The sequence below is a fragment of the Xyrauchen texanus genome, chromosome 2, assembly GCF_025860055.1.
Source record: "Xyrauchen texanus isolate HMW12.3.18 chromosome 2, RBS_HiC_50CHRs, whole genome shotgun sequence".
Classification (NCBI taxonomy): Eukaryota; Metazoa; Chordata; class Actinopteri; order Cypriniformes; family Catostomidae; genus Xyrauchen; species Xyrauchen texanus.
In genome coordinates this window covers 50,199,768-50,226,675 of record NC_068277.1, presented here as the reverse complement: position 1 = coordinate 50,226,675, position 26,908 = coordinate 50,199,768, and the positions used below count along the sequence as shown (strand labels likewise).

The 26,908-nt window shown below is 39.4% G+C and overlaps 1 protein-coding gene across 3 annotated transcripts in view; it reads right to left on the bottom strand.

Moving 5' to 3' along the window:
- The window catches only part of LOC127657565 (arf-GAP with Rho-GAP domain, ANK repeat and PH domain-containing protein 2-like), a 145,910-nt gene that overhangs the window by 17,573 nt on the left and 101,429 nt on the right, over window positions 1–26,908 (bottom strand). For all 3 annotated transcript variants that reach the window (XR_007972306.1, XM_052146425.1, XM_052146435.1), the window contains 11 exons: window positions 26,115–26,217; window positions 25,316–25,514; window positions 14,787–14,850; window positions 14,467–14,630; window positions 13,987–14,199; window positions 9,766–9,871; window positions 8,962–9,109; window positions 7,105–7,173; window positions 4,153–4,227; window positions 3,506–3,623; window positions 653–781 (listed from right to left, as the gene is read on the bottom strand). Coding sequence is in view for 2 of the 3 variants with exons in the window: in XM_052146425.1 (XP_052002385.1) it covers window positions 653–781; window positions 3,506–3,623; window positions 4,153–4,227; window positions 7,105–7,173; window positions 8,962–9,109; window positions 9,766–9,871; window positions 13,987–14,199; window positions 14,467–14,630; window positions 14,787–14,850; window positions 25,316–25,514; window positions 26,115–26,217 (1,388 nt within the window). In the remaining variant the exon portion in view is untranslated. The remainder of the gene's footprint in view (window positions 1–652; window positions 782–3,505; window positions 3,624–4,152; window positions 4,228–7,104; window positions 7,174–8,961; window positions 9,110–9,765; window positions 9,872–13,986; window positions 14,200–14,466; window positions 14,631–14,786; window positions 14,851–25,315; window positions 25,515–26,114; window positions 26,218–26,908) is intronic.

The following is a 26,908-nucleotide window of genomic DNA, read 5'->3' as shown; positions in this document are numbered from 1 at the left end:
GTGTTGAATTTCGAGTTGCAATTCAGTTCCACTTCCTATCATTCCAATTCCAAATAAACTTCCTGTGGGCGTGGCCAATTCAAGAACTGAAAGGGAGTTCATTCCTAAATTCAAAATATTTCACAACTCTGTCTAAAAAGTATGTGCATGATGCAGCAGCGGCTCAATTTGAGGGAATACAATCTGTCTTAGTGATTTCCCCCCTTTATGTCTGAGCATAACCAAAAGTAACTGAGAATATGACTCCAAATATACACATTAAGGGGATTCGACATGACTCGCATCAGCATTGTCAATTACAATTACAGTGAGCATTATGGAGTGAAGTGCGATCTTCAGCGTTACCCCCCGGCACAAACAATTTTAACTTTGACTCCATTGCCGCTGACCATTTGAAGCATCAGCCAATTATTACTGGGCAATTCAGATGACATATCATTACAAGGGTGATGTCAGTGCTAAAATCAAAACATCATGTACTCTGCAAGAGTTTTCATGTAGAGACAAAATACCCGTTGAGCAATGCGTTGACTCCCTGACGCGAGTCATTTGAAAGCCCCTTATATGGAACAGAATAATATGGTTCATTAATCTCTGTATCTTAGCTTTGGAGTGATCTGTTGGGGTGCGGTAGTCCGTTCATTGCCAGTACCTGAGTTGGTATCTGTCATTTTAGAGCCGGAATATTTTTTAATGAGCAGGAAGGCCGAGCTGGGATCCTCCAGGGAACTCCACTCCAGTACCTGCTCCAGAATCTTCTCTTTGTAGTGTAAGGGACGCTCTGAGCACAGACGTGAAAGAAAGGATTGAGTATGTTTGGAAAAGTGAAAGCAAATCTCCCTCTGATGTGTTTTACAATGGATTGTGACTACACTGAAAGGTCCGAAATATACTAAGCAAGAACGCAGTGACCAAAAATAACACTTGCCTAGCACCAAATGTGAGAAAATATTGGCTTGCAAGCTGGCCCACAACTAGTTTAGGAACTGCAACGTCATACATGGTTTAAGTAGAATTGTAAGAATGATAATCTGACACTTGCTGTTGTAAATGTTATATTCAAAATCAAAGACAACAGAAACCATCTACTGCTAAAGAAACATCTTTCGCAACTCGTGCATCTTACATTTAAATTCAACAAAATTTTCCTTAGGGGAAAGGGAAGTTTTTTTCTCCAAAACTCTGTGTAATTGGCATTTGAGGCATAATCCTCACATTATGCCAGCAAAACAGGTGCTGTTTCATCAAGATATGGAGTAAAACTCTAAAAATCTAAATTAACCTGCCATTATCAAGTGTGGCGAAAAGAACATTTGGACCATCCAAGTACATGAACACAAACGTTTCTTGCTAAGCAAGTTCTATTTCACAAATCGTTGTGTCCCAAAATGTGTCAGAACACAATTCATAATGTGCTCAACAGTCAGTTTTCTCTTTCAGGTCAACTATGGTCTTGACAGAGAAAAGTTTTGACGAGAATTTTGATCAGCAAGTTAACTTAAGATAAAATGTTTAATTTCTGTGGCCCTCTTACGTCACTAAATGGAATTAAATAATAAATGGAAACAAATAATCACTGTTTGCAAAAAGTTTGCAGAAAACTCCACAAATCTTCTATTGGTTGTACTAACAGAAAGACCCGCCCCAAACTTACAAGATAATGTTGCCATCTTAGGCTGGACAGACCACTCATTTAAAGAGAGGAATGTTTTGATAGTGTCATAGAGACACATTGTTACAATTTTAGGTGAAATAAATTAATAATAGTTGTCTCTGCATATTAATCTGGGATATGAGAAAGAATTTTAACATCGAAAAATAACACACATAAGCTTTAAAGTTAGTAAAACTATCATTTTCAAAGTTACCTGAATAATAATGCTTTCAATTTAATGGCACAGATTTTAAAATAACACTATTGCCCCTTTGAGTGCCTTTCTAGCGTCTCAAGACATTAATCTACAGAACAGTATATTCTTACATCAGTTCATTCCAAAAAACATAAACATTATCATATACAGTGCATCCGGAAAGTATTCACAGCGCTTCACTTTTTCCACATTTTGTTATGTTACAGCCTTATTCCAAAATTGATTAAATTCAATATTTTCCTGAAATCTTCGCAAATTTATTAAAAATAAAAACGACAAAAATCACATGTACATAAGTATTCACAGCCTTTGCTCAATACTTTGTTGAAGCACATTTGGCACCAATTACAGCCTTGAGCCTTTTTGTGTATGATGATACAAGTTTGGCACACCTATTTTTGGGCAGTATCTCCCATTCTTCTTTGCGGGAGCTCTCAAGATCCATCAGGTTGGATGGGGAGTGTCGGTGCACTGCCATTTTCAGATCTCTCCAGAGATGTTCAGTCGGGTTCAAGTCTGGGCTCAGGCTGGGCCACTCAAGGACATTCACAGAGTTGTCCCGTAGCCACTCCTTTGTTATCTTGGCTGTGTTTATGGTCGTTGTCCTGTTGGAAGATGAACCTTCACCCCAGTTTGAGGTCCAGAGTGCTCTGGAGCAGGTTTTCATCAAGGATGTCTCTGTACATTGCTGCATTCATATTTCCCTCGATCCTGACTAGTCTCCCAGTTCCTGCTGCTGAAAAACATCCCCACAGCATGATGCTGCCACCACCATGCTTCACTGTAGGGATGGTATTGGCCAGGTGATGAGGTTTCCTCCAGACATGACACTTGCCATTCAGTCCAAAGATTTCAATCTTTGTTTCATCAGACCAGAGAATTTTGTTTCTCATTGTCTGAGAGTCCTTCAGGTGCCTTTTGGTAAACTCCAGGCGGGCTGTCATGTGCCTTTTACTGAGGAGTGGCTTCCGTCTGGCCACTCTATCATACAGGCCTGATTGGTGGAGTGAAGCGCTGTGAATACTTTCCGGATACATATATATTGGCGGCCAAAAGTTTGGAATAATGTACAGGTTTTGCTCTTATGGAAAGAAATTGGTTCTTTTTGGTACTATATATATATATATATATATATATATATATATATATATATATATATATATACATAAACATCCTCCTCAGCAGCATGGAAAAAGAAAAGAAAAACTTTGTGCTTTGGGTTTTTCCTCAAAACAAGCATAATTATGAAGTGCAAATTTGTAATTATCCCCAGACAATCTGACTTTGATTAGAAAACACACTCAAGTGCAAAATAGATCTATTATCAAGTTGTAATTTGTAAAAAGGAAAACATAATGCTTGCTTTTGGCAAAAATCACTCTTACACCACCTGTCTCCCCCTCCCACCGATCCTATCACAATCTGTTAATAGTTTTTCATATCCATCATGAAATAATAATAGTACTAATCATGAGCATTCACTTATCCACTGAAACATGTTTAATGTGTGTGTAAGCCTTAGAGGAACATCATTTAATGTTCCAATAATTGCTAAACAAAACAACAACAACAACCTTATGTATTCATTCTAAGTGAAAAGTCTTTGTAAATTTTAACAGTAGCATGACTCTTACCTAGCTCTCCATTCTCAATGACCTCAAAGGTGGTCCAGAGGTCTTTGACCTCCACCTCCATGCCCTTCATCTCCAAAGTGCTAATGGCAAGCTCATCTGACCGCATATTAGGAGAAACCTTATTCAGAGAGAGTGAGATATTCATCATTATTTTGTTTAGTAATACTGCGTATTTGGACATCCCACTCATTTTAAATACTGCTTTCTGCATATGAAAGTACATAGTAGGGAAGTATGCATAATTAAACACAGGGGTTTTCATATTTACTTTAAGTTATGTTAAGAGCTTGTCCTTTGTACTAGAGGTTATAACTTCTATTTTGTGGTGGGAAATGAAAAATATGTGGGAAAAGACGTCAAAGAACTGTCAAGAGAAAAAACACTTTTAAATGTTGATGTCTTTCATCCTAAAACACACACTTACACATCTCAGCAATGTGTTTCACTCATGCGACGAGTCTATTAACTTGAGTTTTCCTTGACTACTGATAAAACCCACAATTACACTCACAATTCAATCAACATTCCTTTGATTAACTGCAGCTTGATTTAGTCTGTGGCAGAAATCCCCACCAGATTCATGGATACAGACAGCCAGACAGACACACACATTCACAGCACAGAGAGCAAGAGTGGAAGAAACAAACCTTGATTAAACAGCACTTTTCGGGCTGCTTTTTTTCCAAATAGACTTCAAATATCAGGTCACCAGCGGGAGAGAACTGCAAATAAATGTGTATATATATATATATATATATATATAAAGAGAGACAAAACCACACAAAACTTGTGAATTCATTCACATTATCAAAGTCAGTTAGGTTTACTGCCAATAATCCCTTTTCCACCATCAGTCCGAATGGTTACTCTTGCCGATTCATGCCATTGTTTATCGATCCATGGTTACTTTTTAAACTGTTGTGCAATGAAATCAAGATTAGAATGGACTGACTGGGCAAGTCACCATTCGGGAGTCTCCACCTCACTAAAGTGTCCACAAGCATGGTTCGCTGTACTAAGTATGACTAGCAAACCGTGCTGAGAATTTTGGGCTGGAAACGGTTTGCAATCATACCATACCAAACCGTGCTCAAGTTAAAGTGCTACTGGAAGTGTTTTCAAGCTCAAAACAATTCGGGATGATGGTGCAATATTGGCCATTATGTAAGTCGGTCATTATCACCAAATAAATGACAAGAGGCTGAACACAACCCAGGCTAAATGAAAATGAAATATTTATTTTAGTTAAAATTATGGTATTATGTGGAAGGAAGGAGAAAGAAAGGAAAGAAAGTAGGAAGTAAGGACGGAAAGGAGGAGGAAAGAAAGGACAATAGGAACAAAGGAAGGAAGGAAGGGAGAGAGGGTGGAAGAAAATAAGGACAGAAGGAAGGAAGGATGGGAGGAAGAAAAGAAGGAAGTACAATCATACCGTACCATACCGTGCTCAGGGTAAAGTGCTACAGAAAGTGTTTTCAAGCTCAGAACCATTCGGGACAATGGTGCACTATTGGCCATCATGTAAGTCCTCATTATCGCCAAATAAATGGCAACCAGCTGAACACATCCCAGGCTAAATGAAAATGTGGTAGGGCGGAGAGCGGGGCTGGGTCGTGATTCCGCACACCCGGACCCTAATTAGGCTGATGAAGCCCGAGAGGGATAAAGGCAACCGGAGATGGCAGTGCAACAGAGAGAGATTTATAGGCAGCTGTCCGACACCTGTGTATGTTTCTTTTGGTTCAGTTAATCATTAAACTATTATTTTTACTATCAAGCCGGTTCTCGCCTCCTCTTTTCCATTGAACTTTGTTACACTGGTGCCGAAAACCTGGGAAGGATGAGGGAAGCACCGTAGTAGAGTCCTGTCACATTAATATTGATTTTAGTTACAATTATGGTATTATGTGAAAGGAAGAAAGGAGAAAGAAAGGAAAGAAAAAAGTTGGAAGGAATGAAAGAAAGTATGAAGTAAGGAAGGAAGTACAGAAGGAAGGATTGAAGGAAGAAAGGAAGGACAAAAGGAACAAAGGAAGGAAATAAAGTAGGTAGGAAGGAAGGAAGTGGGGAAGGAAGGATGAAGGAAGGGAGGGAGGGTGGAAGGAAGGATGAAGGGAGGGTGGGAGGAAGGAAGGAAAGAAGAAAAAAGGAAGATGGATGGAAGGAAGTGAGGGAGTGAGGAAGCGGGGAAGGAAAGGAGGGTGGAAGGAAATAAGGAAGTGAGAAAGAAAGGGAAGGAGGAATGAAGGAAGTAAGGAAGGATGAAAGGAAGCAAGGAAGGAATGAAGGATAGATAGATGGATGGATGGAAGGAAGTGGGGAAGGAAAGGAGGGACAAAGGAAGGAAGGAAGGAAGGAAGGGAGGGTGGAAGGAAGGATGACGGAAGGGAGGGAGGGTGGAAGGAAGGATGAAGGGAGGGTGGGAGGAAGGAAGGAAAGAAGAAAAAAGGAAGATGGATGGAGGGAAGGAAGGGAGGGTGGAAGGAAATAAGGAAGTGAGAAAGAAAGGGAAGGAGGAATGAAGGAAGTAAGGAAGGATGAAAGGAAGGAAGCAAGCAAGGAAGGAAGCAAAGAAGGAAGTAAAGAAGGGCGAGAACACAGATTTGCTAAGAAACTACGCACTAAACTCAACATCAGCCTTTGTGGATATAAAACAAAAGCAATCAGCAACCCTTTCAGATCAGACCAGTGACTGTGTGTCTCACTAAATGACACACAGCTGGAGTCTCACACATCATTTAGCAGCATAACACCACAAAAGCTGGAAAACATCTATGCATATGTAAACCACAGCTTAAAGCTCTCCTCCTTAACAATAAAAACCACTATGGCAAAATGTATTTAAATGTAGTGTAGATGACACATACTGTATGCTGGCATTATATGATGCATGAAGCATTTATTCTAAAATAATGTATAAGCTCTTAATCATGCATCCTTTTATATTGTCAGCTAGGGTACAGTACAGGAACATACCTGACTATATTTATTTTGATCATTATCTTAAAGACTTTTTTATCTAAAGTTTTGTAGACAAATTAAAGTTGTGCCTGGTATGAATTTCTTTACATTATTTGTTTAGAATTTATGATTATTTTAATATGTGGGAAATAGTAATAATAAAGAATAAGTAGGTGTGTCTCTGTTTAACTGTGTTTGGGGAAATACTTTCCATGGGTCAGTTCCAAAATTGTCCTTGCCCGAACTTGAACACATACACACAAACTTTTTAACTTGGACATCAGGAAACTAAAGAAGATTAATTTGTTTTCAGCTTATCTGAACAAATTGTTCTTGTGGTGCCAGCGAGGTATAAAGCAGGAGACAGAAAGGTGAGGTATCAGAAAGGGCTTGCTGTTTGCTCTAATTTGCTCAAAAGGATAGCAAGACAGGTCAAAGGGATTTTGTGACCTATGAAAATATGCGACTAGTGTAAACGTACACACGCATTTGCAAACACAAGCAGGTTATTGGGTAAACACAAACATTTATGAACTGTAACTCTGCGTGTTTTAAAAGACATCTCCATTTTCTATATTTCTCTCACCTTTGCAAACACACACACCTATTTAATGGAAAGGTTAAAAGGGGTGACTTACTGTGGTGTCCTTCCACCTGGTGATAAAGCTGTTTTCTTTCTCCATTTGCCTAACCTGCTCTTCATTGACCTGTTTTATTGGAACCAGACAGATAAACAGAGAATAAAGAACCCTGTGCACAGTAAACAGCCCCACTCATATTCCCAACAGCAAAGTCAAGGCATCTTAACCATTCAACAAGCATCCTATTAAAGGACCCTTTCGAAATGACACATCAGAAATCTTCTAGTCCAAGCGTCTGTTAACCATACATAACAAACACCACAAGTCATACAAGGGGTTATATATTAAATATTAAAGGTGAATTGTGCAATTTCTTCAATGTTAAAATACTTCCCTTTATCTCAATTTAATGTGTAGAGATTACTCAAATAAAAAGCTGTATGCTAACTTCCTAAAAAGGGTAAACACGGTGGCTTTCAACATTGCTCTGTTTGTTTGAGTAACTCGATATTTCAACTTCTGGCTCAACCAGTGGTGTAAGAAAACCTGTATGAACATCATCAATAGTATTGCTTGTCAATGCTAATAGTTGTGGTTAACAAAAAAAAAAAGTGCTATTATCTTTGTAGGTGATCAACCTGGTGGAGGATAAAGTAGGCAAAAAATTCCCATAGACTTACATTGAAGGAGGGACCACAGCCATATCTAGGGACAAGAATATTATAGAGACCTGGGGACAGGCTTTTTTCAATTGAGCCAGAAAGCAACCTCCTACCAACCAACCAACCAGAACACCTTAGCCAAGACTTGGGAACCAATCCAGAACACTCTAAAATCCCCAAAATCTCTCAAATGATGGCAGCAAGTTTGTACAAGCAAGCACTGCTTACATTTTCTTCAAAAAGCTTAAAATCCAGTTATTTTTGCAATTCCATTTGTTGGAGCAGAAATGACACGCTTCACCTATAACATTTGTTTTGATAAGAACTGTGTGCTCTCTGGGGGTGGAAATACGTATTATTGGAGACAAGAGCATTAGGGCTATAGGAAAATAAGTCACATTTGTATTCATGGCTTGAGAAAATTGAGATATTTACTTAGCAGTATGGCAAAACAAGTAGTAGTAGGCTCTGTTTTAATGTATCCATAGAAAACAAAGAAATGTGAATGTTTATATTGAACTTTAATTTACACCTTTATGTCTATGGTGTTACGCTACATATTATTTCAGTGGAATTTCCCATCTTCAGCTCTAGATTATTATCTGTCATGCTAAACTTTTCACATTTCACACACTCCCTCTCTCTTTCGCTCCATGACCACAAGTGTGTGTATGTGTGAAGCCAGGGGGCATGTGAATGTATGAGCGAGTTGAGGAGGAATTAGAACAGCCTGGCACTGTAAATCCCATTACAGAGGCACACATCCAAGTGCAACACAACAACTGTCCTGTGCTTCACATAGTTTTGTAGTATTAGATAGATATCCTTTTCAGTTTTTAGCACTACAGAGGACTTTGTCATAAACTGAGAAATGGGTAAACAAGCACAGTTTGCCAGTTTCTTATACCCCTCTTCAAATAGCGTGTTCAACAAAGGCCTGCTGCTAATCAGCTATGCATTTTCATGAATTTAAAAATAGAATGGACAAATAGATGAATCTCTAGCGTTCGTTTCTACAACAGCTTTAAAAGAGACTATTTATAAAGTACTCACTATACATTCATAACCATAGTAACAGTATAAATGCATACTTAAGGCATTATACCATTACACCATATAAATCAAAAGAACAACACTGTGAAAGTGTATTTTGACCCATGACACCTTTATGAACATGGGCCCTCTAGTCTGGACTCAAGTAACCAAGACTACCAAGGTTTGAATCCTCAGAAAGGACACACTTGTAACTCACAGAAAAGATCTGGATGTAATTGTTGATAAGATCCTCAACCACTCGAGTCTCCTGAGCCGTGTGTCCATCTGTTTGAAAGAGACATGAGGAGAACGCACATGCTAACTTCTGTGTGCTCATCTGGTTAATGTGTGAACACCTCTGGATCCTGTACAAATGCAAACACAACATAATATATATGCATTAATATTTAAATATAATCTAAGTAACACAAGCAAATCAAATCAAAGTCATCTACTAAAGAAATATGTCATGGCTCGCGTCTTTAAGCAAATTTGCCATCAGAAGGTTATGTAAGATGCCAACGTTTTTCAGCGTACTATGCTGCCGAAATGAAAATTTGAAGTACAAAATGTGAAATAATTCCATTGTCATATAGGCAAATGTACACTCACTGAGCACTTTATTAAGAACACCTGCACACCTACACTGTTCTGAAAGCAACTACAAAAAAGTGTGTTAACCATATATCAAAGCACAAGCACAACCACTGATAAGCAACAAAAACAAAACAGGCAGGTGCAAATACTGCTTAGACCTGACCACAAATAAACGATTATTGTACATCATGGGGGATATGTTAGGCTATACTCCAATTCTGCCAAAAGGACCGATTAAGCATTCTTCAAACCATTAGAGTCCTTACAGGAATATTTCAAGCAAACTGACATACCCAATGAGGGTTTGAAGTACCCGTGTTTACCGTGAGCTTTCAACTAGACGTCAAACATCACAATAGCAAATTGGAAATGGTTACAAACTGGCTTGACAGGATGGTATTACAGACTGTTGTCGTGAAATGACCTGTACAAATGTTGTAGTAAGGCACCAAGGGTTGACCTGTTGACCTTGGGTAAACTCTGGATGTAGGATGAATATTTCTGCACTCTGACCTTCTCATCCTCTTCATCTGAAATCATAAACATTAGAAAAATTTAAAAACAGAACTATTATTTACGTTTTACACAAAAGACAAGATCCATCAAGAGCTTTGAGGCCATCTATATGCAGGGTTGGGGAGTAACGGAATACTGTACATGTAATGGAATTACGTGTTTAAATGACAAAATATTAGTAACTGTATTCCACTACAGTTACAATTGAAATCATTGTAATCGAAATACAGTTAAATTTAAAAAGTATTTTGTTCACTGAAGAGATTACTTAGCATTTTATTGTCATTTGTATCATTTTACAGTTAGTCATTTCATTTGGAAAACATTTATCCATATAAATGATGTGATCTGAGGAGCATTTAAACAGCGGTGAAACACTTTCTTGTGTTGTGTTACATTCATATGGGCAGACAGAGGGTGCTCTCACACTGTTATGAGAAAAAAGTGGATCTGACATCATTGAGGAACTTTCCCTTTGAAAGCTTAAAGGAATAGTTCACCCAAAAATGAAAATTCTCTCATCATTTACTCACCATCAGGTCATCACTGATGTTAACGTCTATTTCTTCTTCAGAACAGAAATTAAGATTTTTAGAAGACTATTTCAGCTCTATAGGTCCATACAATGCAAGTGAATGGTGACCAAAACTTTGAAGCTCTAAAAAGCCCATAAAGACAGCATAAAAGTCATAAGACTACAGTAGTTGTCATCAGAAGCAATCTAATATTTTTTGAGGCAAGACAAGACTAAAATGTAACTCATTTTTCACTGTACATCTTGTCATTGCAGTCTTTAGGCACAATCAAGATTTCAAGCTCGATTAAACTTCCTAGTGCTTGATGCATGCGCAGAGCGCTAGATGGCGCTAGGAAGTGTATTCGAGCTTGGAATCATGATCACCAAGCAGATTGCTGATGTCAAGATTTATAGTGAAAAGGGAGTTACATTTTGGTCTTTTTTCACCCAAAACTGATTAAACCACAGGAGTCATTTGAATTACATTTATGCTACTTTTTTGTCCTTTTTCGAGCTTCAAAATTTTGGTCACAATTAAATTGCATTTATGGACGTACAGAAAGTAGGTTGAGTAAATGATGAAAGAATAAAACATTTTGGGTAAATTATTCCTTTAATAGAAAGAATCCAAATACGATAAAAAAAAGTAGTTGTGTAAACTATGTGGGGTTTTCAAGCAAGTTTGGAGCAGCAGAAATAGTTTACCTTGTGTAAATTGTCATGTGAATATTTAGCTTCATGCTAAGCTAAAATCTAGCCCCTTTATATGCTTTTTATGATTATATTTTTTCTATCAAGAAAATCAATATTAGATATATACTGTATATATACAGTAAATATCTATATATACACTGATGAGCAAAAACATTACACCTAATATGCTGTTGGAACTTCCCGTGCTACCAATACAGTGCCGACCCGCCGAGGCATGGATTCTGAAGGTGTCCTGTGGTATCTAGGACCAAGCACCAATAGCAGCAGATCCTTCAAGTCCTGTAAACTGCGAGGTGGAGCGGCCGTGGATCGACTTGTTGGTCCAGCACATCCTAGAGATGCACAATCGGATTGAGATCTGGGGAATTTGGAGGCTAGGGAAACACGTTGAAGTCTTCATCATATTCCTCAAACTATTCCCAAATAATGTGTGCAGTGTGGATGGGCACATTATCCTGCTGAAAGAGGCCACTGCCGTCATCAAATACCATTGCCATGAAAGGGTGTACCTGGTCTGCAACAATGTTTAGGTAGGTGGAACGTGTCAAATTGACGTCCACATGAATGGCCAGACCCAGGGTTTCCCAGCAGAACATTGCGTACAACATCATACTCGCTCCACCGGCTTGCATCTTCCCACAGTGCATCCCGGTGCCATCAATTCCCCAGGTAAATGGCACAAACTTACACGGCCGTCCACGTAATGTAAAAGAAAATAGGACTCAACAGAAAAGGCGACCTTCTTCCACTGCTCCAAGGTCCAGTTCCGATGCTCGCATGCCCATTGTAGACCCTTTCGAATGTGAACAGGGGTCATCATGGGCACTCTGACCGGGGTCTGTGGCAACGCAGCCCCAGACACAGCAGGATGCGATGCACTGTTTGTTTTGACACATTCCTCCAATAAATATCTGTGACAGGGCGGAGGGCGGGGCCGGGTCGTGATCATACACACCCGGCCCCTAATCAGGCTAATCAAGCCTCAGATAGGGATTAAAGGCCGACTGGACACTGCAGTGGGACAGAGAGAGAGAGATTTACGGGCAGCTGTCCGACACATTTGTGTGTTTGTCTTTTTGTTTCTTTTCTTTTTTGTTGGCAGAAAAAAATCCTAAACTGTCAAAATAGTCTATATAAAACTGCAATTGGGGCCCAGAGACAGCCAAAGCATTGGTGTCTGAGGGATCTTCTACCAAAATATTAAAATATTGGTAACACTTTCTATGAAGCCCATATTTCTAATGCACTGTAAAGGCATTATAATGCATTAGTAATGTTTCATAAAACATCTTATAATATGTTATAACTTCTCATAAATAACTGAAACCACAATTATAATATATTATAAGACTTGCCTATTCATAGTTAAACAGTACATTAGAGCAGTTGTTCACAACCTTTTTTTGATGAACGTGCCCCTTCTTCATTCCCTTACCCCAACTTATGAGAGGATATAACTTATTATGAGGTGTATAATGAGACTGGTGTACACAGCACTTTTGTTTTGTCGCGCTGCTCACCAGAGACAATGAGAAGGCGCAACCGTCATGTCTTGTTCCAGTCACCGCAGTCCAGACCCCGGATTGATTCCATCCAGACTGCGGTGACTGGGTAGCTTAATCGCTAGCAAGGATGTGAACATTAGCAGAATCATACAGTCTGAGAAAGCCGAACTGCTTAAATTTTTAGCGACACACACCTGATCATCTAGACCAGGGGTGCCCAATACGTCGATCGCGATCTACCAGTCGATCGCAAAGGCAATGCTGGTAGATCGCACAAAATTTAAATGTACTTTTGTTAAATTTTTATAAAAATTAAATGTCTTTCCTTCTTTTAGTTTCTGTCTGACTTGCACTTGACGAGTAAATATTGACCAGGCGAGGTTTCGTTTATTCAGTTGCCATGACAACTAGGTTTGCGCATACGCGCCTTCCAAGGACTTCTGAGAACAGAGCGCGAAATTGCGATGCTACTGCCCGGATTAGCTACTGTCTGATTCCATTCAGTTTTGCGTAATCCGGGCAGTAGCATCGCAGTTTCGCGCTCTGTATACTGAATAACTGAATAAACAAAACCTCGCCTGGTCAATATTTACTCGTCATCAGAATAAGGTAAATGTCCTGGCTATTGTAATCTATTGTGCTGTAGGTGTTTTGGGTTTAGTGTTAAAACTGAATGATATCAACATTGAACATTATTATATTTTTTTTTATTAATTAGACGATGAATTCCATTTAGGGATACATTCAGTAGTCCCAACAAGCATTGTCTTATTTTAAATGAAACTGTTATTTTAGTTGGTAGATCTTATTGAGTTGGTCATTTAAAAGTAGATCATCACACAAAAAAGTGTGGGCACCCCTGATCTAGATGTAGAACAGCCTAAATATAATATATATATAAATGTTTTCTTGATGATCATTTTTGACCACAAATTATATCTAAATATCTAAAATATCATATCTAATTTAACTGTAGTCAAAACAAATGAAAAAATATGCCAGCGCTGAAAAAGTAATAAACATTTTTACAGTAGATTACGTTACTCACCTTGAGTAATCTAACAGAATATGTTACAAATTAAATTTGACATGATGTATTCTGTAAAATGTAGTGGAATCCATTTTTAAAATAACCCTCCAAACCCCGTCTATATACATCAAGTACTCCTAAATAATGACCAAATAAACCTTTAGCAGATGTACATATTTAAAATGTTGTCTTTTTGTTTCAGGAAAATAGATACAAAATTATTGATGACTCATCTTGCACTTCAGGGCGTATACACATTTTTCATCCATCTAAAATGAAAATGTCCCCTCCCACTAATCCTGCCTGCTTCTGACATCATTGTGCTCAGTCATAGAAATAGCGTCAGTGGTTGGTAGCACTAACCAAGAGTAGAAATCCAGAATGGGTAAAGCTCTTTAGCCAATAGTGCATCATCACTGTGGGACAGAAAGCTCTTGAGTGTGTCTGTGACATCCTCTAGTCGGTGGTCTTGCACCCGCAGCTTAACAACTCGGGCATCCTTAGTAAACTCCTCCAAGAGCTGGGCAACACGCCCCTGGTCACCACTCTTCTGGTAGATTTCCTTGCAACACAAACCTGCAGGGAGAGGTCAAGGGTAAAAAATATACACAGGGTTTTCAGGTTAGGCTCAAGTCTTGATTTTTAGTCCAGAGAACTTTTAAATGTTTAATAAACATTTATTACAAATTCTGCATAATGAAGGTTTTAGGTGGCTTATTTTTAAGTGTTCCTAAAATATTCAAATTCATTTTAGAAAATTAGACACATAAATACATTAAAACTTTTCATTAGTATTAAAGATAAATGATAAGACCTCATAAGCATGGAAAATAAACAGATTACCGTATTGGGTTACGAAAGCTATGCAGCTATCCACGATGATAGGGACGTCATTTTTTTTCATTTGCTGATTACCAAGAGCTGTACCGTCTGTCTTCGCTGCCAACTGGATGGCAGAGTGCCACAGTGTAAAGTCCTGCTTGGTTATGCCATGAACATAAATGGTTCTGTTTAAAAGAAAAAAACATTAAAAAAAAAGCACACTCTTACAAATTAAGATACAACTCACAGACGATGTCTAATAAGTGCAATGACAGCACAGTGTCTTTAATATAAGTGCAGCCATTTGTATTGCATTATGTAAGGTGTCAAATGCACTGTACCTTCCACTCTCAACCATAAGTAAGACCTGAATTTTCTCATCACCCTCCATATGAGTGGACACAGCTGGAAAAACAGGAAAACATTTGCTGACGTGTCATCTTGACATAAGGATAAAATTACTCTCATAGACACACTAAAATAAAAGACAGTAAGATGAGATGAACTGAAGCAAATGATGAGAGCTTTAGTGATTTGTAAACTTTCCAGTTGGAGTAAGTGGAGCAGATGAGTGTTGCTAGTCTTTAGTTTCTACAGCAGTTTGAGAGGAGTTTGAGAATGCTGCCTCATAACCATCAAACACATGTACACGTAAACATAATTGTATACAAACATATCTCTCTCACATCTTATCATGTATGGAGTGGTGGTGTAGTGGGCTAAAGCACATAACTGCTAATCAGAAGGCTGCTGGTTCGATCCCCATAGCCACCACCACTGTGTCCTTGAGCAAGGCACTTAACTCCCTACAGAGTCCCTGTAATAAGTGCACTGTAAGTCGCATTGGATAAAAGCATCTGCCAAATGCATACATTTAAATGTGTCCTTGTCATTTTGCTCCTCTCTCTTCATCTATCCCTTCCCCTCAAGTGTCAGAACAATGACCCCAAAACAGTGGCTAAAACAGTAATGTTGCACGCTAAACTACATTCTCTAAATCTTTGTATATTGTTTAATTATATTAATAAATTAATATAATTAACAGACTCAATCACCTGTTCATTCATTCTTAAATTAATCAATTTCAGAGTAATAAAAACAAATAACAAAACAGTTCAACTGAGAACAAAATTGCTCTATTATATTTTAAACTCCATCAAGAGAAACATAGGCACTAAAGTTGTAAAAATAGCACTTTAATTGCTGCACTTTAGCCATTTTCAAGATTGGCAAATTTTGATTAGCAATGTTATTTGATTGGGGTTTAAAAAAAATGAAAGGAGCGTTATTGAGTACACAAGCGTTATTAAAAGCCATTATTAAAAACAGGCAAACATTTACTAATCACTGTTTGATAAAACAAACCCAAACCTCTATATCCTTTTAACGTCCCATAAACATTAACTTTTTTATTAAGGAATTTAAAAAGTGAACTAAACGGCCTTGTTGTGCTGGGCTTAGCATTTTGGATTGTGCTAACTCCTCTCTCAGGATGCTTGTTCTTATTTTACTTATAGCCTATATTCAGTGGCAAGAAAAAGTATGTGATTCTTTTGGAATTGCCTGCATTTAGGTAAAAATGTGTCCTAAAATCTGGTTTGACCTTCATTCTAAGTTACAATAATTAACAACCACAATCCGTTTTAACTAATAACACACAAATTATTGAATTGTTTTTGTACATATACAGTGTAGGTTGTAAAAAGTATGTGGACCCCTAAGATAATGATGTCGACAAAAGCTAATTAGAGTCAGGAGTCTGCAAACTTGCCATCCAATTAATGAAACAAGACTGGAGGTGTGGGTTAGAGCTATTTTGACATATAAAAAGCACTAAATCATTTTAAGCTTGCAGTTCACAAGAAGCATGTGTTTGTGTGTACCATGCCTAGCAAAAACGAGATCTCAGAAAATCTATGATCAAGAATTGTTGCTGTGCATACAGCTGGAAAGGGTTACAAGTTATCTTGAGGAGCTTAGATATTCATCTGTCCACAGTTAGACAAATTGTCTATAAATGGAGACTATTTAGTACTGTGGCTACTCTCCCTAGAAGTGGCCATCAAGCCAAAATAATTCAAAAGGCACACTAAAGAATGCTCATTGAGTTAAAAACAAAAAAAATACCTATAGTGACAGCTAAAGACTCAAAGTAATTACCTATTTTCATGAGTCTACTATATGGAAAACATTAAACAGGCATGGTGTCCTGCTTTCCAAAAAAAATATTTCTGTGTGCCTTAAGTTTGGCAAAGACCACCTTGACACTCCACAACGCTACTGGGAAAAGTGCAGTGGTGGCTCAGCGGTTAAGGCTCTGGGTTACTGATCAGAAGGTCATGGGTTCAAGCCCCAACACCACTGTTGGGCCCTTGAGCAAGGCCCTTGGAACCTATCTGCTCCAGGGGCGCCGTATCATGGCTGACCCTACACTCTGACCCCAGCTTAGCTGGCATATGTGAAAAATAAATAATTTCACCATGTATATGCAGAAATGTATGTATAATATGTGACAATTGATCAATTAAATTAAATTAAAATGTTTTGTGGAATAATGAAACAAAGGTTGAATTGTTTGGAAAGAACATGCAGCACTACATATGGCATTAAAAGGGCACCGCATACCAACATGAAAACATCCCAATGGTGAAGTATGGTGGAGGGAGTATCATGATTTGGGGCTGCTTTGCTGCTTCAGGGCCTGGACCACTTGCCATCATTGATGGAAAAATTAATTCCCAAGTTTATCAGGATATCCTGCAGGATAATGTCAGGGTGGCTCTGCACCAGCCGAAGCTCAACAGGTGACCCTAAACATCGAAGTAAATCCACCATTTGGAGTGGCCTAGTTAGAGCCCAGATATTAAACCAATAGAAATGCTGTGGAATGACATTAAGAGAGCCGTTCACACCAGACATCCTAAGAATGTGGCAAAGCTGAAGCATTTCTCCAAAGAAGAATGGTCCAAAATTCCTTCTGAACATTGTGCAGGTCTAATCCGCAGCTACCGGAAATGTTTGGTTGTGGTTATTGCTACCAAAGGAGGACCGACCAATATTAAATCCAAGGGTTCACTTACATTTTCCACAGCACTGTGAATGTTTAATGGGATGTGTTCAGTAAAGAAATGAAAGATTAAAATGTTTGTGTGTTGTTAGCTTAAGAACATTGTTGTTTATATATACTTGTGACCAGGGCTGGATGACAAAACAATCTAAAAATCCATGATATCGATGAAAAGCTTTCGTGACGTCGGTTGCGCACTCTTATCATCTCTAATAAGCAGTGCAACAAAACAAAAGTGCTGTGTACACCAGATCTGTCCATTCTGCGATTCTTGAATATTTTCTCTAGCACCGAACATGCTTTGTTTATGCCCTGTCCCGCTCTGCACACATTGCCTCTTTTCCCCGCATGTGAGTGGACATGAGGCACCGCATAGGTTAACATGGTTCCATAGTGCCTTTAGACCATAAAGTTTTGTCCTTCAAAATGTTGCTTTATTAATCAGTGTGTGAGCCTTTAATAATAAACAAATAGATTACCGTTTTGATATTGTGAAATTAATCAGATGATATCCTCTCTGGCATGGATGACAAGGAAAGACAATAAAATTACTAGTTTATAGCCTGATCTTTCTAACTTTAATGAAAATATAAAAATGGTCCATTCAGACGTTAACATTTTTATCCATAAACTAAATCTTCTTTAATGCATTTAAGCAACATTATATAAAAATGGAACTAGCTTATCATACTTAAATGCATGTGACATCAAATAAACAAATAGTCAGAAGTAATCCAAAAGTAATCCAAAGCAATACACTTAAAATCAAAAAGGTGGTGGTTCACAATTCCATTACTGACTACATTTTAGTAATTAAATTGGTAATCAGTACCAGGTTACAATTCAGAAGTAATCTACCCAGCACTGGTAATGTATCACAAATGCCTTTTTGCTCATCAAATATAGTGTATGACAATTTGAACCCATTTCAACATAGTGTTTTCCCATTTCTAAATGAATGAATGCGATCCTGCTCCACTGTTTGTAGTGAGAAGAGGGCGAGCTAGGCCAATATGTGAACTGTTGGTTTGTCTATGTCTGTCTCCTAATCTAATTTCACAGAGTTCCAGCCCTTTGAGGCCTATATGTTCTTTCGCCATAGAGATCTTAAACCACTGGAGACGCTTCGTTAGTGTGCCATGCTACATTTTAAGGCTCAGCAAACTGTTGAGGCATCACCCTCTTAATCCTTCCCTGAGTATGTTGGCTTTCTGGATTTGATCCCTTTTTTGGCCATGAACGGATTAGGAAAAAAAGAGATTCATTGATTTTTCCCACCTCATTCTAGTGCAATTGATTGGAAATGTTGCAAATCTGGTCCATGTGTGCCAAGCTCATGTCAACTACCTCCCGCCCAAACACGATTGCCATTGGCAACTACGGTCTCCCTTGGAGACAGGAGAAATGTGTGACCAGATGAGTCTTTTAGAGATGTGGGAACCAAGTCAAAAACTAGCATAGCGGGAATGCCAATGAGGAAGTACTAGCAGGTTGCAGAGGAGGCGGCAGAGAAGAGTAAGGGATAACATTTCAGATGAGATTTGAAGAAAATGATCATGAGGCTGAAGGCGTCTGAAACTATTACAGAGACACTTCATTGCAGACATCACTGATGTAATCCATTGTAAGAATTCGAAATGAACAATCTTTTTAAATAGATTATTGTAAATGTGTGTGTTTGAACTTGAACCTATATGGGTTGCACATGCATACAAATAAAAATTCTGAGGTTAGTATTAAAAGAATAGTACACCAAAAAATTATAATTTTCTGATAATTTCCCAAACATTGTGCAATTTTAATAGCCTTTATCAAATTTCTGGGCATTGGATTGTGTAAGTAAACTATTGCAGGGTAAACTTCTAAAGCAGGGAATGGGAGACCACAGCAAATATTATATGTGCTTACTTTTATTATTATTATTATAATTCTGCCAAAGCAGCAAGACAAGTTAGCAATATCACACAAGCAAGAGGGTGATATGTCCCTACATTAGCACTGCTGTGATTCGGCTGCCATAGGCAATCACAGCAGTGCTGATATAGGGCCATATAGCACGATTGAGAGTATGATATTGCTAATATACAACAGTTCGATGAACAAGTAAATTTACTGTGCATGGTCATAAAAAACGCATTTGTACATGGAACCACTTTCTGACACTACGGAACAGAATCTGTCATTGCTGGTTCAAAAAAAATAAAGTGTCCAAGCCTCTCAAAAACATCACTTTATAACTACTAGTATCATGGCTTGGGCTGTTGTGTGTGTGTGTGTGTGTATGTGTATGTGTGTGTGTGAGAGAGAGAGAGAGTGACAAGCGTGCAGTTTAATTCTCTCTCGCTCAATTTATGTGACCCGTAGAAGCGGCTCTGATCACACAGAAAAATGCCATGATGAGAGTTTGTCCTTATTTTCACAACACACTTCCTTATTATTTGAACTTTAATAAAGGATGCATTAAATATAAAATGCTGGGGTGTTTCCTTTTTTATAGACACTCATGCAAGTTTTGCTCCAGAGGAATGCCAGCTACGCTTTATTTCACAGCAACACTGATTCTGTATTTACGAAATGTGTATTTTTGTATAATTACCTCATACTTTGCGATATACATCACCTTAAGCTGTTTAGAAAGATGACTGAGTGTGTCTGAAATGTGAGTCTTCTTCTGCATGCCACAGAAGCACTCTTGCACATCATAATTAAAGTTTATTGTGAAATCATGTTATGTCCTATAAGATCAAACGACTATTCGACAACAAAAATATTTGTCAAAAAAGGTGAGGTAAGTTTTGTCTCTAATCCTAACGCAGGCTTTTCAGTGTAATGTGATGGTTATTTTCAGGGTGATAATGGAACTGGGCTATTATGACATTGGTTTTTAAGTGTACATTTTCAAATCAGTGCAGCAATATATCAGTGCGCTTTGTCCCGCATGTCATAAGCAGTATTTATGCATATACTCAAATAAAATAAAATAAAATCACTTTATTGTCACACTACCATATACACAAGTGCAACAGTAGGTGAAATTCTTGTGTGCAGGTCCGAGCAACATAGCAGTCATGACAGTGACGAGACATATACCAATTACAATAAACAACATACTTGCACAACACAATTTACATATCAGATGTACACATAATTACACAACACAATAATAATATACAATGTACAGTAAACAATACACACAATGTAGAATACACAATATACAATACAATAAGTAAAGAGTATACACACATATATATATATATATAAGTAGTTGTATTGAGGAGAATATGTTGACAGTCCAGTGTGAGATTATAGATGAATAAAGTGCAGTGCTAATTATTGATCCTGATAGATCAATTGTTCAACAGTCTGACTGCTTGGGAGAAGAAGCTGTCATGTAGTCGGCTGGTGCGGGTCCTGATGCTGCGATACCGAATGCCTGATGGTAGCAGTGAGAACAGACCATGACTCGGGTGGCTGGAGTCTCTGATGATCTTCCGAGCTTTTTTCACACACCGCCTGTTATAGATGTCCTGGAGGGAGGGAAGCTCACCTCCGATGATGTTTCTGGCAGTTCGCACCACCCTTTGCAGGGCTTTGCAGTTGTGGGCGGTGCTGCAGCCAGTCAGGATGCTCTCTACAGTGCTGGTGTAGAACCGTGTGAGGATGTGGTGGTTCATTCCAAACTTCCTCAGTCGTCTCAGGAAGAAGAGGCGCTGGTGAGCCTTCTTCACAACGGCCTCAGTGTGGACGGACCATGTGAGTTCCTCAGTAATGTGGACACCGAGGAACTTGAAGCTGCTGACTCTCTCCACCGGAGATCCATTAATGGTGATGGGCTGTGTTCTCTGTCTTTCTTCCTGAAGTCCACTACAAGCTCCTTGGTTTTACTGACGTTGAGGGAGAGGTTGTGCTCCTGACACCAGCGTGTCAGAGTGTGCACCTCCTCTCTGTAGGCTCTTTCATCATTGTCAGTGACCTACCGCCGTCGTATCGTCAGCAAACTTAATGATGGCATTGGAGCTATGGTGCTATGGAAAATGGTTGATGTTTTGAAGCATGTGGGGACTACAGACAGGGAGAGGGACAGATTGAAAATGTCCGTAAAAACCCCTGCCAGTTGATTCGCGCACGCTCTGATGACGCGGCCCGGAATGCCGTCTGGACCCGCAGCTTTACGGATGTTCACCTGTCGGAAGGATCGGGTTACATCCACAACAGAGACGGAGAGTGAACCAACCTCTGAAGCGTCAGCCGCGAGTGCTCGCTCCGTGAGGGCGGTGTTATTGTCCTCGAAACGAGCATAAAATGTATTAAGTTTGTCCGTGTTCACGGCGGAGTCTTTATTCCGTTTGTAGTCCGTGATGATGTTAATTCCCTGCCACATACTTCTGGAGTCAGTGGTGTTGAACTGACCTTCAAGTTTGTGCCTGTACTGGCGTTTGGCTTCACTGATAGTGTTACGGAGGGCATAACTGGCTTGTTTACGCTCCTCCGTGTTAGAAGAATTAAAAGCGGAGGTCCGTGCATTGAGTGCCACGCGAACATCGCCGTTAACCCATGGTTTCTGGTTGGGGTATATCCGTATTGTTTTGGTCAGAACAACATCCTCTACGCACTTCCTGCGTAGAGGATGTTGTTCTACGCTGTCAGCATAAACCTCGATGTCGTCATCAGAGGCGGACCGGAACATCTCCCAGTCCGCGTGATCAAAACAGTCTTGTAGCGCAGAGTCTGATTGGTCCGACCAGCACTGGATCGTTCTGAGGGTGGGTGCTTCCCGTTTCAGTTTCTGCCTGTAAGCGGGCAGAAGAAGAACGGAGGAGTGGTCCGATTTGCCAAATGGGGGGTGGGGGAGGGATTTGTAGCCATACCGGAAAGGAGAGTAACAATGATCTAAAACCCGGTCCCCTCGTGTGTTGAAGTTTATGTGTTGGTGGTATTTTGGTGCTATTGTTTTAAAATTTGCTTTGTTGAAGTCCCCGGCAACAATGAACGCAGCCTCAGGGTGCGTGGTTTCCTGCTCACTTATACTCCCATACAGTTCCCTGAGTGCCCGGTCTGTGTTGGCTTGTGGGGGGATGTACACAGCTGTGATGATGACCGCTGTGAATTCCCTTGGTAGCCAGAATGGTCGACACAGAAGCATGAGATATTCCAGATCAGGAGAGCAGAAAGACTTGATGAAATGTACGTTCCTCTGATCACACCATGATTTGTTGATCATAAAACATACACCACCACCTCTGCTTTTACCAGAGAGGTCTTTCGCTCTGTCTGCTCGGTGCACGGAGAAGCCCGTGATTTCGATGGCCGAGTCTGGAATCTCCGTAGACATCCAGGTTTCTGTAAGGCAGATAAAACAGCAATCTCTCGTTGGAAAGAGATCCACGCTCTCAGCTCGCAGAGCTTTTTGTCCAGAGACTGAACATTTGCCAGTAGTATACTGGGTAGCGGGGGTCGATTTGCACGACGTCTTACTCTGATGAGAACGCCGGCTCTTTTTCCCCTTTTCCTTCTGCGTTTCCGCAGCCGAGCAGCCCAGACAAAGGGCTCCGCCGGCGTGTTTGTAAACAGCGGGTCAACGTTGAGGAATTTAAAGTCCGGTTTTCGATGTGTAATTGTAGAACCAATGTCCAAAAGCGTTTGTCTGTCATAAACAATAAGGCAGACAACATCCAAGACAAAAAACAAAGAACTGTAAACAAAACAAACAATAAACCGCAGTGTTGTATCGGAGCTCGCAACGCAGCAGCCATACTCGGCGCCATCTTGAGTCCATAAAGACTCCGTGCTCTTGTGGGGGTACTAGAAACTATCGCAGCTACTTCATGCGAATTCACTGTATAAATCCATGTAAACATCCAAGTTAAGTGTAAATCACTGCCATTTGCGTAATCGACAACTGGAGCATGAACAGACAACATTTCTGCGCGTGCACAGCGAGGCGCTGGGGCGTGTGCGTGTGAGATATGCGGGCATGAGGTAAACGTATGGCGAAGAGAGTGGCTGTGTCCGAAATCATTCACTCATTCACTATTTCCTATATAGTGAATGGCAGTTAGTGCACAATATCTCAGCAGCAAGTGAACAAAATGAGTGAATTCGGACACAGACTTATACACCGAATGTCGGAGCTTTAGGCCTGTTAAAATTTTAAAATACTTGGGCCTTACTTGTTATTCTTATTAAATAATATATTAATAAAATAAATCTTCATTCTGTTTGTCATTTTTAATATATACTGTGTGCTAATATAAAAAGTAAACACATTTTATCAAATTAAGAGTACATTTTCAAATGTATCAGTATCTTTTGTCACTCTATGTTATAATGTTATTTTAATCAAGTAATGATTTGTCAAAAATGTATTTACTACATTCAGCATGAAATAAAATATTGCAGGAGTGAAGGAAGCAGTAAACTCCCAGCTCGTACGTCTTCACCGTGGTGGATTGTGGTAAATTAACCATTGTCGAGTGTACATAAAATGTAAACTTGAAATTAGAGTGCGTTGTGGGTAAGAATGAGTGAACAAAAGTAGGGAACGAGTGGCTCACTCAGAATTCAAACACTCCTACAAAATGACAGACACCCGAAATAGTGCACTATATAGTGGATAAGGAGCGGTTTCAGACACAGCGAGTGTTCCATGACCGTGGTTGGTGCCCTACTCACTAGGCTGCATATATGCATTTAGAGAGCAGCGGTACTGCTGTACAGAACTAATGATATAAATACTTACGACACTGAAAACTGTGACTACACTGAAATAAGAATCCACACAGGACTTTAAAAGCTATGAAATAGCAAAAGAAGGCATTAATAAAACATGATCTTGCTTTGGTTTATATTTCAGCATTATATATAATGTTCTTGTGGGGACTTTTTTAAAGTTTTCGCTGTAATAATTACTATGCTATTCAAAACCTCTCTTATTATTGACAAATTCATCCAGATCTGACAAGAGCCCTTAAAGGGATAGTTCACCCAAAAATTACAATTACAATTCTTATTATTTACCCACCCTCATGCAACCCCAGATGTGTATGACTTTCTTTCATCTGTTCTCAAATTAAGATTTCTAAAAGAATTTCTCAGCTCTGTAGGTCCATACAATGCAAGTGAATGGGTGCCAACATTTTAAAGCTAAACAAAACCACATAAGTCAACCTAAAATTAATCCATAAGACTCCAGTGGTTAAATCAGTATCTTCAGAAGCGATGTGATAAGTGTGGATGAGAAACAGAGAAACAAATCACATTCACATTCTCCTTCTTGTGTTTTTGGTGGTTCACATTCTTCTCTGCGTATAGCCCCGTGCTTTCTAGCAAAAAATTACAAATATTGATCTGTTTCTCACCCACACCTATCATACCACTTCTGAAGACATGGATTTAACCACAGGAGTCTTATAGATGACCTTTATGCTGCCTTTATGTGCTTTTTGGAGCATAAACATATAATATTTTTAAAATATTCTTAAAAAAAAAATCTTAAGTCGTACACGTCTGGGATGGCATAAGGTTGAGTAAATTATGAGAGAATTTTAATTTTTTGGTTAAACTATCTCTTTAAAGTGATAGCTCAGCCATAATTGAATATTCTTTCATAATTTCTCTACCCTCATGTTGTTCCAAACCAGTTTGATGCTTTGTATTATGTGGAACACAAAACATGTTAGACAGAAGGTTAGAGACTGACAGTTAAATGTGTGTGTGTGTGTGTGTGTGTGTGTGTGTGTGTGTGTGTGTGTGTGTGTGTGTGTGTGTGTGTGTGTGTGTGTGTGTGTGTGTGTGTGTCCTCACTGAGCTCCTGCAGGCGTTTCAATTGAACTTCTCCCTCCTCTTCATCTTCATCTCCAGAGCAGAAGTGCAGCTCTGAACCCACCAGAGCGAACCATCCCATTCGCCAATGATAAAGGTCGTGACCCTCTTTATAGTACAACCGGCCAATAAGATCACTATCCTGCTTCAGCAGAGCATCTGCCCTTGTGGGGACAAAACACTGGAGAGAAAGAGACATGGAAAATATTACATTTAGCAGGCGAGTGAGAGGAGAGTGAACATTTAAAAGTCAGGGGCTTGTGCAGATCACACAGAGAAGTTTCTAGTGTTTTCTGGCAAACAGAAACTACAGCTAACCTTAGAGTTGCATTACATTAAACCAGCATACACAGAGAGAAGTAGAAACACAAACACCCTTTGAACATTCCCAAGCCGAGTCTCTCAGAGTTACGCAAACACTTCTGCCTAGACACTGGCACCTCCACACTTCACTTAAATGGAAATGTGTGTGCGTGTAGGATGAGAGGAAAGTGAGATGGATGGATTTTGTTTGAAGGAGTAATAGCATACACCCACTCGCACAAGAAAAACACTGACACACACAGACACAACAGGGACAAAGACACAATCAAATGACCTTCAAGAGTCAACACACACAGGTATTGTTTGGCAAACACTGCAACGGGAACATTCATATTTAAACACAAAAAGTGTTCACGTACGGTAAACACTGCAACAGTAAAAGTTATGATAAGACATATTTTTGTCTTTCAGTGTGCGTGTGTGCTGGCGTGTGTGTGTGCGTGTGTGTGTGTGTAACCTTGGCGATAGCACGTGTCCAATCTGTTTGTGTGTCCAAGGTCTCCGCTCCAAACACCAGCACCTTCTGCGACTGCAGGTACAACTCAAAGGTGAACATTGGCCTGAGGGAGGTGTGGAAACAGCACAATTAACACACACAATCAATCAAGTGCACACAAACACAGACATGCCCACATGCTCACAGCTGTGAAACAGAAAGGATGGTGATTAATCTCTGTTAGTCTTTTGCTCTTACAATAAAGAGCAGAACACCAGAGATTAATCCAGGGGGAAAGGTCACCCTCTTAATGGCTTTAACAGCTCTAACTTGTGGCCTATATTTTTGGATGGGGGATATTTTTGTTACAGTAGTGAGAGCAAAAGAACGTGGGGAAAAGTGAGAGTGTGGGCATTTCCCAGAGGGTCAAGCTAATCAGGTCAGAGGTTAGCGTGTCCGTTTCCCTCTGTCTGTTTGTATTTATTGTGTATGGAAACTCTGAGGTGGGGTGAAATCCATAACCTCTAACCCACAAATGGTGATCCAACATAAAAGTTCATTGGAGAATTACTTCACCCAAAAATGAAAATTGTGTTTTTCTTATTCTGACTTAGAATATAGCATCATTTAGACCACTTTATGCAGTGTTAATTTTAACATAGTTTTTTGTTTTTATTCTTTAAAATGGGGGGGGGGTCTCCCGTTTTCTCCCCAATTTGGAATGCCCAATTCCCAATGTGCTATAGGTCCTCATGGTGGCGTAGTGACTCGGAGGACGAGTCTGAGACATCAATCCTCACATTTTTCACGTGGCT